The following is a 16,533-nucleotide window of genomic DNA, read 5'->3' as shown; positions in this document are numbered from 1 at the left end:
TCCCCTGTGTCCAGCACACTGTTAACTACCCCGTGACTCTGACGTCCTCCTGAGGAAGCATCCTCTGTATATCATCTCCCCTGTGTCCAGCACACTGTTAACTACACCGTGACTCTGACGTCCCCCTGAGGAAGCACCCTCTGTCTATCATCTCCCCTGTGTCCAGCACACTGTTAACTACACCGTGACTCTGACGTCCCCCTGAGGAAGCATCCTCTGTATATCATCTCCCCTGTGTCCAGCACACTGTTAACTACACCGTGACTCTGACGTCCCCCTGAGGAAGCACCCTCTGTCTATCATCTCCCCTGTGTCCAGCACACTGTTAACTACACTCCCTTCCAAGTGCACAGACTAAAAAGTTCTCTAAACATTACCACTATGTTCCCAACAAATAAAGGCGACAGAAGACAGAAAATGTACCTTGTGAAACAGCAGAAAATATCCAATCTCCTGTCCTCACGTCGATACAAATCCATGCTGAGAATTGCAGGAAAAATCAGCAGAACCATAGCAAAATTGAACACCACTACTACAGCCGCCTGGGAGAAAAAAAAAAAATGTGGAGGTCACTAACACATCTCCTCCCAGTCAGAGGACTGCTTTGAAAAAATAAAGATGCTTTAAACAACATCCTTCTTTTACTTTGTTACTGAGGTATTTAAACCCAAAATAGATGCTGGAATTTCTTATCACTTTGACAGACCATTTGACTGTAATAGGAGGGACTCATCATTTTGATCCTTTCCATCTCTAACAATTCCATGAGTTCATGGGGTACAAACACAGGAACTAAACTAAACTAACATCTTCTAGCAACCTAACCAAACCAAACTGACAAAGGCAGAACAAAGAAAATACTTGTTATTTTACTTTAAGACAAAAAGAAACATTTTCCTCCTAGAATGTTCCTAAGAGTTCACGCAGCCCTGGTTTTACACTTAGAAATTTTATATATAAAGTGGATCAAGTATATCAAAATGTCATCTTTAAAACATGAAATAAAATTTCAAACACATCCCCTGAGGTTTTTAATAGGCACATTCCAAATAGCCTCTGGAGTAGCCTGGGGGTATGTGTGAGCCCAGTAACATAAAAGGTCAAGGAGAGTTAAGCAGAAATTCCTGTGTGTGACTCTAGCACGCAGAATAAATAAGTACAGATTCAAAAGTCACTCCATAACCTAGAATAAACATGGGGCTCGATTCTGTAGTGCTTTGGCAAGTCTCCTGCTGACCTAGTAAAAATTATACAATTGGGCTGTTAATAGGGGAAAGTCAACAGAGGACAGTTGAAAGTCTCTCCCATTCACAAAGGCATGGAAAGAAGGAGCACGATGAAAAAATGCGAGTGGAATGCTAAGCAACCAAGAAATCATCAGAAATTTGCTTGAAAAATAAAACCTCTTACGAGGTTTTTCAAAGAACTGCTTAGTTGTAAAACCATCTCAAACTGGGTAAATGTCTCAGGGTGAGAAAAGAAAACTTGATTATAAGTGGTATGAAACACTATCAGAAAACTTCGCAAATGTCTTTGGATAGTAATTTTTGAATTTATGCTTGAGGTGAAATGCAAGCCCAAGTTTTGGAGAGATGCTTTTCAATGATTAATACTCTGTCCAGTCTAGCAACCCACTCCAGTGTTCTTGCCTGGAGAATCCCAGGGATGGCAGAGCCTGGTGGGCTGCCGTCTATGGGGTCACACAGAGTCGGACACAACTGAAGTGACTTAGTAGCAGCAGTCTATAAAACCAAAAAATAACCAAGAGTCTCCTAAAAATGACCCAATCCCTCTCTTTTTAATCTGCCTTGAAAACTCAACTCAAAATATATGAAACATGTTAACCGGCCACTGTGATAAGGTATTTTAAAGATCTGTCCAATAATATGTTACAAGCACTCACTATTTTGACTAGAGGGTTAATCTAACAGGCAAATAATTTAAAAAGTCAGGGCTCCATATTAGATATGGAAGACACAAAGATAAATAAGACAAAAGTCCCGTTCTCAAGGAAAGACACAGCTAGAAACAAATTACAGTTTAGGCTGATAAATGTAGTAATAAAAGCAGGCCAGAGTTCCAGAGTGGCTCAGAGGAGGGGGAACAAGAAGTTGGGGGTACACATGGGGGTGGGGAGGGTGGTCAAGAAAGGTTTCTTGGGAGATGGAGAATACAAAAAAGGGTTTTGGGAAAACCAGGGAGGAAGGATGTGTGGAGGAAATTCAGTAGGTGGTGTCTGAGTTTAGGAGCTATGAAGCACTGCTAAGTTTAAAATTCTGTTAAGAGTTAGAGAAAGGGGCAGCAGTGATGGGAGGTCAGGTAGCTAAGTTACATAGCATCCATCTGATTCCTGCTGCAACCAGGAGGCGACATTAGCCCTGCTGTCATCCCTGTTACCTAATAAAGACCAGTGGTGCAGAGGAAGGCCACCTACCTGAGGTTCCCAGTAAATTGGACTCAGACTCAGGCTTGATGTGTCTGTGTCAGGGGACAGACAATGGTGACCGGTGGGAGAGGGGGTGGCAGGGGGGTAGCACAGGTAGGATTCCTGACCAATCAGAACAGAGGGGAGAATGGGCCTGGTTCTCAAGGGTTTTCCAGGAAACCTCAGCCTTGGGGGTTGGATCCTTTCAGCTTCTCTTTTTATTACAGTCATGCTTAGATCAGGAGTATAATACAATAAGAAACTCTGGGCATCTCATTTTGAATAGAAGTTCCTCGGGATGGGAGCAGAGACTGTGAAAAAACTTCATATACACGAACATGTATACAGGTGGCCTAGATGTTGTGGCCAGAACAGCACTGATGCTTTCTGCAGTGGATGGGGGATGTATCTGATACCAGCCCTCATCCATCCAAGAAATTTGATGGGCATCTTGCTTGGTCTCTTTGTGGTGGAAATGGAGCAATGAAAGAAGAAACCCAAGGCAGTCTCCCATCTCAACTTATTGTCCAACAGCTTATTAAATATACAAGTAGGGTATTTTCTGATAAGAAAGTTGTAGAACTCCAATATCCTCTAAAGAGCACCGAAATGGTAAAAACAAACAGCAAGAATTTCTCAGTAAGAGGAGTGTCACCACTAGAGCAAAGAGCAGTTTAAGAAATTTTAGGTAAATCCGAAAAGCTGATTTTATACCAGCTTTTCAGGGGATGATTTTATACCATCAATCAATTCTCATTGCTGTGCCTAAAGGAAATGTCCCATTCCCCTGCAAAGCATCTATGGGTGGCCCCACTGAGACACTTGCAGAGCAGAGAGGAACTGGCCTGCCTAGAGGGGCCCTCATCTAAACCCTCTTACCATCTGGAACAATAAGGCATCCCGTTTCGGGAGTTTTCATTGAAGAACAAATACCATTCAGTTACCAGCAAAACCCTGGTGCACGGCATTGGTTCTCAAAGAATTATAGACAGTGCCACTGCTTTCTGGTATAGAGGTGGCATTTGGACAGATGGTAAAGACTGACAAAGAGGTTTCTTTGGGGAAAAAAATCTATTTATTTTGACAAGGTTACACAATTGAAAAAACTTGACAGGGAAAAATTCTAAATGTCGGTTTATTACTGGACAAAACTGTTTTGTATATGTCCCTTTAGACATATGCTTAACCTATAGCATCCTGAATATACAAATACAAATGAATAACCAAAGTTTCAACTTAACATGGTTACTAAAGGAAAGATAAATTATATAATGGTCAATTTCAAATATCAATACATTTTAAAGGGAACCAAGCATAAAATGTCTGATGGCTACTGCAAAAATCATGGCATGCTTTTTTTCCTTACATTTTCCATCTTTTTTTTTTTTTTTTTTACAGAGAATGAACCAGTATCACAGGAGGCCATTTTTTAATAAATGAAGATTCCTAGAAGCTGCAGATGCAGTTTTCTAGATACTCCAGTACCCTGGAATAGAAGTGCAAAACCAACAGCATTCAATTCATCTCAGTAAGGTGCTTACCTTAGGAGAACTTAGCGAACTGGATTTTCTAAAAGACGTAAGGAAAACTCATGTAGCTTTTCAGACCACCACACCATAGGATATCATTAAAGGAGAGTATGCCTTGATGAATCATCAGTTTGTACTGAGAGAGAACAGGAGAAAATGAGAGAGAGGGACAAGAAGAAAAGAAGGAGTGTGAGGCAGCCAGAACAGCGAGGGAAAAGGCAGGCAGAGAAGGACAGAGGCAAGAGGGAGGGCCCACTGTTAAAAGACTCTAGAGCAGTTTCTCAGGGCCAGGATCTGCTGTATACAAGAGCAGGCTATCAACGGATGGTGCACACATGTACGCCTGTGCAAAAGGCGTCCTACAACTTCAGCTGTACCGAAAAATACTAATAATTAGTGGGCATCTGTTATTTACCTTTCGTATTACTGAGCAGTTAGATGTATTTTCATTTTCCTTGAATTCTGGTCCCACTTTCAGATTTAACTTTGTTCATTTATTCACTCACTACTTCTATATTTTTTATATATTTATAATAAAAACTTAACCTTTTTCAGTATTTCTCTTTTGGGGGTTCTGGTGGTCAGAGTGATGGGTACAAAATTTTACACCAAATGTTAAACAAGTGTAGTGTCCACAGCTAGTAAGATCACTAGTTGCTTAGGCTTATATAGGTGATTAGTGAAAAAAGATTCACATTGGAAGGTTAAAAAAGAGCTGAGTGTGTTAATAAAAATATAAATATAAACCTAATCTATGATTTGTCAATTTCTTCTCCTGGTCACAATCCTTAGAACCTTTTGGTCATTAAAAGGAGCAAAGCAGCATGAATAAAGCTGGATGGATGTTAACAAAAGTTTAAAAAGTGGCAACAAAATGTTTCCTTTAAAAACCTGGCCATCTCATGAGTTACTACTGCATTGTAAGACACAGAGAGAAAGGAAAGTCACTGTTTGTTTAATCTTTCTTGGACAACAGTTGAAGCTTTGAAATTTGAATTTAATTCACAAAACCTCAATAATATCCTTGAGGAAGACCATGTCACAAACTGGTCAAGTAGCCTTCTTTATCTGCTGTGTTGACCAATTTCAGGATGTCCCATGAGTTTCAAGCAGCTGAAGAGCAATGCCCATACCATAGCTGCATCCCCAGTTGAGGGAACTCTTCATTCTTACAACTCAGCTGGCTCCTTGGCACAATATCTCAGAGGCCTCTAGGTGTGAAAGGGCCTGGTTTGGAAGGAGCAGAACAAAGAGGGACAAACTTGCATAAGAAAGGGAGAGGAATTCTGAGTTTTTTGGGGCAGCTTAAGAATGGCGTAGGGAACCAAAAGGAAAGAGAAGAGGGACCAGGAGAGACTGTGGGGTTATCCAAGGAAGGAAAGGTAGCAAACAAGGGACCAAGGAACTCCCCCAGGCAGAGACTGGCCAGTATCTCCTCACCTGCTGAAGTATCTCATGATCAGTCTTAGGTTCTTGCCTAGCCTGGGCTATACTGCAACCTCATCCCATGTCAGTGAGTCTGCTTTGTGCAGTGGCTTTGTGTTGGGGGTTGCTTTAGGGAAATCAGGGCTTTCCTGGTGGCTCAGAAGGTAAAGAATCTGCCCGCAATGGAGGAGGAGAGCCGGGTTCAATCCCTGGGTCAGGAAGATCTCCTGGAGGAAAGCATGGCTACTCACTCCAGTTTTCTTGCTTGGAGAATCCCATGGACAGAGGAGCTGGCGGGCTATAATCCACAGGGTCACAAAGAGTAAAACACGTCTTAGTGACTAATACTTTCTCCACTTTCATTCAGGGAAATCAAGAGAGGGTGGCCAGCAGGGGAGGGCAGTCGAGCACAGAATTTAGAAGCAGGGGTGATTAAGAACTGGCCGCACCAGGGACCAATCCAAGGGCTCCTGTTCATCTGGAGCAGGGGTTTCTAGGCATCCCACAGAGTGGCCTGGTACCATTTTGTTTAACTCTAAAGAAAAGGGCGAGTCCCTAAGGCAGTAGGTTATGAGGATGCCCAGGCCTCAGGGCTTTGGAGCTACAGGGCTTGAAAGGAAAAGAAAGAACCCTAGAACTTTGTCTCACAGGGAGTGCCAGCATCACTGTTTAAAGAAGCATCCACCCCAGAAGAGAGAGCCCCAAACACTGGCCTGCTTCTTTACTTCATGGTGGTAGAACCGTAAGCACATCAGTGGAGAAAAGGAGATGTGGGAGGCTCACTGTGAGCAGTGCTCACAGACCCGGTCCCTGGAGACGCACCTGCAGGGAGAACGCCCGCAGAGCGGGAATTGGGATCAACGCGGCCATGAAGAAGGCTGTGACGTTGCTGATGGAGGTAAGGGCCACGCTGGCTCCCGTGCGCTTGAGGCACTCCCCGGTCCTGTCCTGAGAAAGAGAAACCACAGTGCTGGGAGCTGCAAAGTGGGGCCTCAGACCACATGTTGTCTGAACAATTAACAATTCAAAATAAGTGGCAAAACAAGAGAACTAGTATTTTACAATGCTTATGTGAGGGGACATTTCTGCCTTTCTCTCTAACACCAACACTGAAAACCTATCTATAGGCACATGTTGTTCATGGTCATTTCTACCCAAAGCACAACGCTGCAAGATAATGATTTAAGTAAATTTTTAATATGATTAAAAAGGGGCAAGGAGAAATGAGAATAAGGTGACCAAAAAACTCAAAAAGACAAATGTGCACACTGGAACAAGTGTCCTAAGATTCTTATAACTTACTTATCTACAGGCAGTAATGTATCTTCTGACTTGGGACTAAAATAAGTTACTGGGCCAGACTGAGAAAAGGGAAAGGACAAACACTCAAGGAACACAGAGGGATTTCTGCTTTCCTCAACGCTTTCTTCTTTTGTTTTTGTATTACCTCAAAAGGAATTCTTTTATTCTGTCCCGTTTCACTAAATGCATGCGCCAGAAGAAAGACATCATCCACACCAACGCCAAGAGCGAGAAACGGCAAAACCTGCAGTGGAAACACAGCACAGTGACATTAGACAAATGAGGGCCAACGCTGGGAATCCTAAAGCTATTTAAAACACTGCCACCAGCACCCCTAATAGTTGCCCAATGGACAGCTTTCATGCACTCACGTGAAAAATCTACTTTTATCTGATAGTTAAATCCCCATATGTAGAAGTTGTAGCTCATAGTAGATCTTGTACATTCCTAAGTTCCATGTATAATAATTTTTTTAAGTTAATAAATGAAACAGAATCTAACTCATTTAAAGCAGTGGTTCTCAGAGCATGAGCCCTAGACCAGCACTGATAGGAGCTGGCTAGCTGCCCCCACCCTAGATGGGCTGCATTAGAAACTCTGGCGATGGGGCCCAGCGATTAGGTTGCACAAGCCCTCCAGGTGATGCTAATGCACATTCAAGATTAAGACCCACTGCTCGAATGCATGATACAAATTCTACTAATAAATGAGGCATCTCTGACTAATCAACAAGCCCATTCGGACCTGCCCACTGTCAAGTGGTCCATTGAGAGACAGCACTCTCTGAGGAATGGGGCATCCAAGCGAAAAAGGACTGGAAGACCCTTGAGGTGACACGGACACACAGGAGGCCGACTAGGCCAAGCCTGGAGAGGGGCGTTTGTCAACAACAGCGGATGGATGGCTCCTTTGGTACCTGAGTTGTTGCAGCGTTAAAGGAAATCCCGATCAGCGAGCACAGGCCCAATCCTGCAGCCACTGACAGCGCAACCAACAGGACGCCAGCCAGCCCCACGGCACCCTGGGACCTGGAGCAGTCCCAGCGCAGCATGGTTAAACAGGCATAGGCAAGCTGCGAGCAGAACAGTTGGGGCAGGGGCGGGGGAGGTGAGGGAATGACGGGGGATCGGAGGGTGGGGAGAGGGAGGGGGAGACACAAAACAAAAGCCAAACATTAGAATGTGTAGAGATTCTAATGTTTTCCCCCACCCATCACCCCAAATCAAAAGGTAGAACTTATTACATCCCAACAACAACGAAAATTTACATTACAGACATCACACGAAATGGTACAAGTCAAAGATGGGCAACCGCAAATGGTACTAAATGCTTCACATGACCACTTTTTAAACCGTTATGAAGCTGAGCTCTCACTGTCTTGGATGCACGTGTGTGTTAAGAGCAGTTAAAAAGCAGGGGCAGTCATGAAGAGGTAGAAACTGAAAAACAAAACCAACCCCCTCCTCCCCTGAAGAAGTGAACTGACTGTTTTGTTACCATCAGTAAATAGCCGCTGGCCACTCGGATGACGCTGACATCAGAGAAGGACTTGAGGATGTCATCCAGGGTCGTCGTGGTAAAGGAAAGCACCTTCTGAGTGGAGTTCTGAGCAACACTCTGATGAACCACCTGTGGTCACAATGCAAGGACAAATTCCCAGATGGGATTTAAGCTGCAATGAGCTTCAAGAGCACGGACTTCAAGTGACATGTCCCCTTTGCCTAACCCCCACTACTTTTGGATGCCTTAAAAAGAGTTCTACACGATTGGTATTTGGACTTGGATTAATATGAAATGACCTGGGCCCAAGACACTGAAGGCTATTGCTAATCAAGTGAGAACGTGGAGCTGCAGTAAGCTGGTGAGCCTCTGTAATTGAAGTTCACTCTGAGAGCTCTATTTACTCTGCGTCTGAGACTGCTATTCTCCTCTCCATAACTCTACAACTGATCTGCGGGTCCATCAGTTCCCCACTAATCCAAAACAACTCATTCTTATGGGCACTCCTCCCGCCCCCTTTCATTTGCTGGCCACTTTTAAAAGGTCACATGCAGCTCAGTGGAGGTCACTGCTTGGGAAACAAAGGCCAGCTCCTGTCACATGACCTAACCAAGGGGACTGCAGCTGTGAACAGATTCTATGCCTTGCTAATGTTTTCCAGATACCTTTTCTTGCTAACCAAGTGTTTTTTTAAACTCTGTTATGCTTCAGCTCTGGGGTTCACAACTGGTTCCTCACAATGTTTCAGGGCATTGCAGTTAGAATTAGCATCACCCAGTTAGGAAGATTTTCAGTAGAGAAAAGGAAAAAGGTCTCATCCCACCAGATTCCCAGAATTACAATCTACTATGAAAATAAATGAGAGTGTAAACAATGTTTTAAAAACATGAAAAGGAAGTACTCAGTAACTAAAGGGTCTGTACTAAGATTCAAAGGGCATCAGAACACCAGCCATTTACCTCCACGTACGTCCTTTGCCAAGCCTCCAGGATGGCTGCTGCCTTGTCCTCGTTCCAGTTGATGTGCGAGACATACTCATAACCCTTGAAGTGTTCATACATTTGCTTGGGAGTCATTAACTGAAACATGGTCTGCAGAGCATGGGCACTGTGACGGGGTGGAAAAGCCACAACATGAGCATCCCCAGGGAGCAGCTCTCACTGTGCAAAATCCCCACCCAGCACCCTTGACTCACCACAGCCATCCTGTCCTACGTGAGCACATGTTTCCATTAAAATGGGACCTGGATGGTTATTTTATTTAATAGATTGATGTACCATATTAAAGGTGTAACCTTACAAACCTTTTACAGATATACCCCCAAATTAAATTAATAGGCAATTTCCTTTCTCAGTTTCTATCCAACGCAACAGGAAGGGTAGGGGAGTAGATAGCTTGACCAGATATGCTGGGCTCAGCGTTGCATGCTTGCTTGTGCAGAAACCCCAGACGACGGCTCTCTAGAGGGAGAAATCTCAGACGGAGTGCCTGACACTTGACGGAGCAGAGTCCACAAGTGCACAGAGGATAATTCTCATCTAGCCGTCAGTTGTTGGTCTTTCCTTTTAACAGTCTGTGACAGAGTTCAGCTCGTATCACTTAACTCCACATGGTACGACCAATCCCTCTTGCCTACTTTATATTCTCCCCAATTTTCTACGTAGTAGGTAGATCTTCTAAAACTCTACAATCACTCACTATGGTCTTGATGAAAATCAGAAACCTATTTTTGAAAAGTTCCCCAGAAGGTGATTTTTGAGCTGGTCTGGTCACTAATATTTTCTAATATTCGAATACACCAGACAGCTAGCTAGGATAACAGTTAAGAATTAATACAAACACACTTGCAGATGTCAGAAGAGAAGTGGTTTCTGAGGAGAGGACAGAGAATAGGCGGCTTGGATCTTCTGTGTGGTGGATTACCTGACAAGCTTCCCAGTGCTGTTCTTGACTGTGCCACCCACAATCAGTTCCTCCTGCCAGTGCATATACTTTCTGGATAATCCATGACACCCACCATTCAAAACAAGGGCCATATCAAGAGGCTAAAATAAAAAGACAGCCACATAATTACAGGAATTAGTAGGCAGGTCACATGCCTTGTTAAAATCCAGTGCATTAAGGGCTTGTTTGTTTCAGTGAGAACATTAATAACAAGGCTAATGAGAGGCGTATGGCAAATCTTACAGCAAAATTTAGCTCTTTAAACAAACCTAGTTCCACAGACCAAAAAAGTTGAGAGCAAAATCTTAAAAACAAGAGAACTAAAAATGGGGGCAAATATCAAGTTTTTCTCCCTTCCTCTCCTGAGGAGAATGCAATGGCTGTACTTACTTTGGTTGCATTTTTGTTGGGGGCTGTGGCAGGACAGTCTGGATCAGCTGGATTGAGGCAGGGCCGGTCCATGTAACCATGACCAACTTCAGCCTTATTCAGCATTTCCTCCCAGCTGTCCACTTGATAGTTTATTTTCTTTAACTCTTCTAGGAATTCCAAAGGGTCAAAGTTTGTCCACTGCAAAGGAGGCTTACCTCTGTGAAAGAAATTAGGAGGTGAGACAATGAAAAAGAGGCTTCTAAGCCCTGAGTAAAATAACCAGACTGAATCCAGATTACATCTGGATTGTATGATGCTTTGGGGGGGATACAACTATAATTCTGGGACCCTGGAACAAAAATGAAATGCTCCTTGTCAGTATGCTGCTATGCTGTGCTTAGTCACTCAGTCGTGTCCAACTCTTTATGATCCTATGGACTGCAGCCCTCCAGGCTCCTTTGTCTATGGAGATTCTCCAGGCAAGAATACTGGAGTGGGTTGCCATGCCCTCCTCCAGGGGATCTTCCCAACCCAGGGATGGAACCCAGGTATCTCGCATTGCAGGTGGATTCTTTATGGGCGGAGCCACCAGGGAAGGCCAAGAACACTGGAGTGGGTGGCCTATCCCCTTTCCAGGTGAATTTCCCAACCCAGGAATTGAACCGGGGTCTCTTGCATTGCAGGCGGATGCTTTACCAGCTAAGCTACCAGGGAATCCTCCTTTCCAGTATGCCTATATGCAAACTATATCAGGAAAATAATTCATGAATGGACATGGCATGCAGAAAGCTTATAAATTAACAAAAACATTAAAGAATCTTTACTTGCTTATACAGGATATTTAATACCTAAAAACAAAATTAGCCAAATGGGTGCTCTGAAGCAGAAGACTAAGACCCAAAATTAAGTGGGGAGGGAACGTGGGGAGGAAATCACAAAGTCAAATTAGCACTTGCCAGCCTAATAAATGCTTTGTAAATGTCATCAATAAAAATATTTGATCTCCATTACCTTTAATAATCCCATACTTATGAGTGTTCTCTGACAGCCCAGCAGTCAACCCCACAAGACCCCTGCTGCCTCTGCCATCACCGCCATGAAGGACACTTCCCTCCACACTCACTTTTGAATTTGTGCTGTTGACAGACCAGAAAGGCTTTTGGCTGCCTGTTATGTGGTTCAAACCACACTGTAGCTGCTCAACCAGGCTGAAGTCATTATTCAGAATCTCCCAACCAGAAAACATAAAACCCCTTATTTCCCATCTAAAACTGTACACTGAAGGTCAGGGTATGGCCACTGCAAATTGCTTTTGCAGATATGTGCAAGCTAGAAGAGAAACAATAACCCAGGCACTAACTCTTGCATAATTAACTGAAAATGTCTACATTAATTAACAATTATTCCTTAAATGATGTGGTATACATAATATTCAACTGCTAAACTGTGAAGCCTCTCTTACCATGGCCTTCAAAGATAGTAGGTTTCTCTCTTAAATGTCATTAATGTGATCCAAAGAAAGGTTAGCATTTCACTTAACAGGAAGATCTTAACCTTTAACATGAACCCACTAATAAATTCTCTCCTTAAAAAATAAGCTAAACCTATGTAAATGCTAGGTCTGCAAAACTGCAAACATTTTAAAGAGTTAAAAATCACACATACTCTGAAATAATTTGCATTTTATTTGCATATAAATAGGCTGGTAAAAGTGAATGAAATTTAATGATGCCTACAGAACTTTTTTTGAAAAGAGGAAAAACATTCTGCCCTCTCCCCCAGCTATTCACTCAAAACATGCACATGGAATTTCAATGTTTTTATTTTTTGTTCAAAACTAAAATAGAATAAGCAATGATAAAGTAACATGAGAAAGATTATAGGGTTTAGAAATCACAGAGATCAGAAAATAAGATCACACACTTACAGTAGGTATGCCGTCCCAGACTGTAACTTCGCCCCTTCCCAGAAGCAGTCCAAAGGTGTAATAATTAAACAAGGGTAAAGATACTCTATTATCTGTCAAAGTTGAAAAGAACAGGCCATGCATTATGCTAACGTATACTACTGGGCTATTTGAGAATTTTTTGCAAACAAAAAGAAAGTATATACCTGATCCATGTAACCTGTTTCTGTGATAAGTTCTCCAGATTTATAACACAAATGTTCCAATTTCCACTGCCTATAAAATAAAAAGCAGAGACAAATACTTCTTGTAATAAAGGAAATCTGTGCAAAATCAGAACTACAGAATGTACAGAAAGAACTCCAATTTTGATCACTTTTCAGTATCTGTCAAAATGAGCAGAGCTTTCCCAAACAGATTCAACAAGCTTACTTTAATGAATAGATAATACACAACTGTAATTAACATGTGGGGTGTTTATGTAAATGAATGCTACCAAAGTACTTGAAAAGTCTTGTTTTCTTAAGTGTTCTCCCAATAATCTTGTTTACACCATTAACCTGCTTTTCCACATACATTAAACAACTTTAGGGCAGATAATTCAGAGCTGAATTATCAGAAAATCAAAATAGGTGGGGACTAAATTAGTGAAGTTCATCAATTGGATGAGCAAGCTCCGGAAGTAGATGATGGACAGAGAAGCCTGTCATGCTGCAGTCCATGGTGTCGTAGAGAGTTGGACACAACTGAGCAACTGAAATGAAAATGTATTAACATTTACTGAGGTGGAGAAAATAACTACTTTTTTATTGGTAGGTAATGTCCTTATTAACAGTGTTCAAAATTAATGTTTCTCCTCTTAACCACAAATGTAAACAATATTTCCAGGTAGATTGCTTTCCCACTTTACATTCTTCTATTCTTGTCCTATAGAAATTATATTAAATATACTGATCAACAATTACCTCTATTAACTATCATCTGTCTATTATTATAGAGTTTTGTTATCCCTAAAAGAGTGCTAAATAAACCCAGACCTTCTTCCCAAGTGTATTAGGGAAATAAGTCCAATTCGAAAAAAGAGAAAACTAGGAAAGGGTAAGGATGAGAATTCCAAGTAAAGAAAAACATATATAAAACTCTGTCTAGACTGCTCTATTCCTTTGGGCTCCTTTTTCTGTCTTGTACCAGTTACCCAAAAGGACATTCTGGACTTTGCCCTCTTCCTTATGGAAACTTCCCATATGTCCCAGTGCCACATATCTCAGTGCCTCGCTGAAATGTCACCTTTCTGCTAAGCTTTCTTTGATCAGTCCCATTGAAAGTGACCCCTTTCTCTTGAAACCCAGAACAGTGCTCTCCTTGTTGACACGAGCACCTGTAGGAGAAACTGCCTGTGTTTGCTTTGTACCTGCTTCTCTGTATTGTCTTTCCTCTGCCTAACTATAGGCTGTCAGCTCCTGAGAGCTGGGCCCAACTCACCCACCACTCATCCATCTGTACATATACTTACATTTTAATTCCATACAGCACAACACATACTATCTAGCACTAGGAGGTTCTCAACATCACTTATCAACTAACTCTTACTTACACTTGCTTGAGAAGGGCATAGCTATGCTTCAAAAAATCCACTGGGCTTAGAGTCAGAAGAAAGGGTTTGAAACCTGGCACTACTATTTGACAACTATTTGAACTCGGACAGATGCTTTAATTAATCAAATCTAGTTTTTTCACCTAAAAAAAAAAATGAAATGGGTTGACCGAGGTGTTCTTTAAAGTTCAGGTCAATGCATAAAAGTTCTCTGGTTCCAGTGTTGTGTAAGATGGTAATTTCATTGTACAGATGCTCCCACCTTCTCCTTAAGTGCGTAAGGGACAAGCCCTCTTAAGGCAGGGTCCCGTTTTGTTAGGAATGCACTGGGCATGCTTACAGCAGCCCTGGGACACCAATTTCCAGGTTCTTTATGGGCCTCCACTTGCAAATTCTGCAAAACTGCACTGGGGGCTTGCTTCCCCGACAGCACTCCTTACAGACTGAGAGGGCTGTGCTGAGAAGAGTGAAGATGGGCTCTCAGGCCAAGTCTGCCTGACAATAGCACTAAAACCCCTCCTTCCCTTTTCCAGAGCCCTTCCAGACGTCCACGCACCTGATCTTCTTCTGGTAACCTCCTGAGAAGAAGAACGCACCCACGATCACAAACTTAGTTCACAGATGAGGAAATAAAGGTATGCCAAAGATAGATGACTTGTCCTGCACTGGGGCCTGAGGACTTGATCTCCAGCGGCATGGGGTTTTAGAGTCAATCCAATGACGACCATGGAACTTGGAGGTTACAGTAGGAGGGACAAGTACAGATTTTGGTTTTACCCTCCACCCTTCATTCTCTCTGGACAATGAATGTACCTACCCTGCTGCGTCCTCTCCTCTCCTGTGAAAAACTACTTGCCAAGCACTCAGTTTAGAGGTGTCTGATGATGGGGGTGGCGGGGGAGGGGGGAGAGGATAAAGTTAGTTAAATGCCAACCCAGCAGTATTTTCAGTTCTAGGAGAAGATTCAGTTTAAATTCAGCAATCCAAGCAGTTAGTCAGTCAAGCAACTCCAAGTGCCTGCTCCCATCTAAGTGCTGAGGTACAAGAATGGATAAGATGTGGTCCCTACACTCTGATCCAAGTGTTGGGGTGTAAGAATCGATAGGATGTAGTCCCTACACTCTGTTTAGATAGGTAAGAAAAACGACCAGTGGTTTCATTCCAGAACTTCCTATGCTTTTACTACATCTACAGCATTGCTAAATCAGCTACAAAGTTGAAGGGTAGTATTTTGCAAAGGTGTGTTAATCCACCTTACTCTGCCTACCTGTCCCCAGGAATTCACCACAGGAGTTCAAACTATTTTTTTGGTTGTTGTTTTTGGTAACACACACCAATTGTTAACAACTGTACTGAATACAAAGTAATGAGAAGTAAGTAACTTCTTTCTTATTCTTTGTGAATTGACAAAAATGTAACTGGTTCAGAAATATCTAAAATAGTGAAACATCTTTGGAATGGGCAGGCAGCCACCCAAATGACTGTTTGAAGGACCATACTCATTTGGTAGAGTGCCAAGATACTTACTGAAAATACATTGTAAAGTAATGTAATTCATATGTTAACTAAACTCTAGAGACAAATCAAGACTTTAAAAATCACTTCACTGGAAAACGACCTGAACTAACTAACACTCCAGGTGTATTTCCGGAGCAACTTCATTGCCTACAACAAAGGCGTCTGAAGCCAGCCGCCCTCCCCACCACCTTACCTGTTATACTTTCCGGAGCAACTTCATTGCCTACAACAAAGGCGTCTGAAGCCAGCCGCCCTCCCCAGCACCTTACCTGTTATACATGTACACATGGACCCGGCTGGCCTGGAGCGCCGAGTCCAGGTGCTGTCGGAGGGCTTCTGTGGTCAGGACGTTAGAACCTTCCTCCTTGGGGGTCTGAATCATGAGTTGAGGATTAAACATAGCCTCTTCTCCAATCTTCTGGCGAGTATAATTTAATTCACGACTTACTCGTCCACCAACTGGTAAACACATAGAGGTTTCAATTAGAACAGCAAAATCCCCAAATTCACATTCCATTATCTCATTAAAAGGAGCAGGGTACGTGATAAATGAGCTCTGGTCATGAAGATCTATGGCTGATGTTAGAGGAGTAACATTCACTTTATTATGATTGGCAATGTTAACTCTACCAATAACAAACATATAAAAAATACTCACTAAACCTATTAACAATGGTCCTGCCGGTCACATACGCAAACCGAATGCATGCGTGCTTTGTGCACCTTCTAACTAATACACCATATGTATAAGGGGGAGGGGGAAGGAAAACTTGAGACACCTTTTCCTTGCAGACCAGACCAAATACCCCTGTTACAATTTCTTTCACTTGTATAAACAATGTGGCCCTGCAGTGCATTTCAAGATAAATGGCTTCAATTTACACTCTTCTCCTAAATAATCTGGCAAAGGTAACAAGGAAATGTTTCTCCTTGTTGGAAAAAGAAATAAGGAAAGGTGGCAAATGTGTATTTAGCACAAAACTTGCCAGGAGAAAATAAATAATGTGATTCATGTCAG

The 16,533-nt window shown here is 42.5% G+C and overlaps 1 protein-coding gene across 1 annotated transcript in view; it reads right to left on the bottom strand.

Annotated features, from left to right (window-relative positions):
• PTCH1 (patched 1) overlaps positions 1-16,533 on the bottom strand; it is a 70,943-nt gene that overhangs the window by 26,428 nt on the left and 27,982 nt on the right. The window contains exons 3-13 of the mRNA XM_010836064.1: positions 15,785-15,974; positions 12,610-12,679; positions 12,425-12,516; positions 10,516-10,714; positions 10,105-10,226; positions 9,141-9,288; positions 8,179-8,310; positions 7,598-7,753; positions 6,827-6,925; positions 6,202-6,327; positions 424-542 (exon numbers count right to left, since the gene is read on the bottom strand). Coding sequence (XP_010834366.1) covers positions 424-542; positions 6,202-6,327; positions 6,827-6,925; positions 7,598-7,753; positions 8,179-8,310; positions 9,141-9,288; positions 10,105-10,226; positions 10,516-10,714; positions 12,425-12,516; positions 12,610-12,679; positions 15,785-15,974 — 1,453 coding nt within the window. The remainder of the gene's footprint in view (positions 1-423; positions 543-6,201; positions 6,328-6,826; positions 6,926-7,597; positions 7,754-8,178; positions 8,311-9,140; positions 9,289-10,104; positions 10,227-10,515; positions 10,715-12,424; positions 12,517-12,609; positions 12,680-15,784; positions 15,975-16,533) is intronic.

This window comes from Bison bison, unplaced genomic scaffold (genome assembly GCF_000754665.1).
Source record: "Bison bison bison isolate TAMUID 2011002044 unplaced genomic scaffold, Bison_UMD1.0 scf7180017864057, whole genome shotgun sequence".
NCBI classification, from domain to species: Eukaryota; Metazoa; Chordata; class Mammalia; order Artiodactyla; family Bovidae; genus Bison; species Bison bison.
This window is presented reverse-complemented; position numbering and strand designations above follow the sequence as displayed.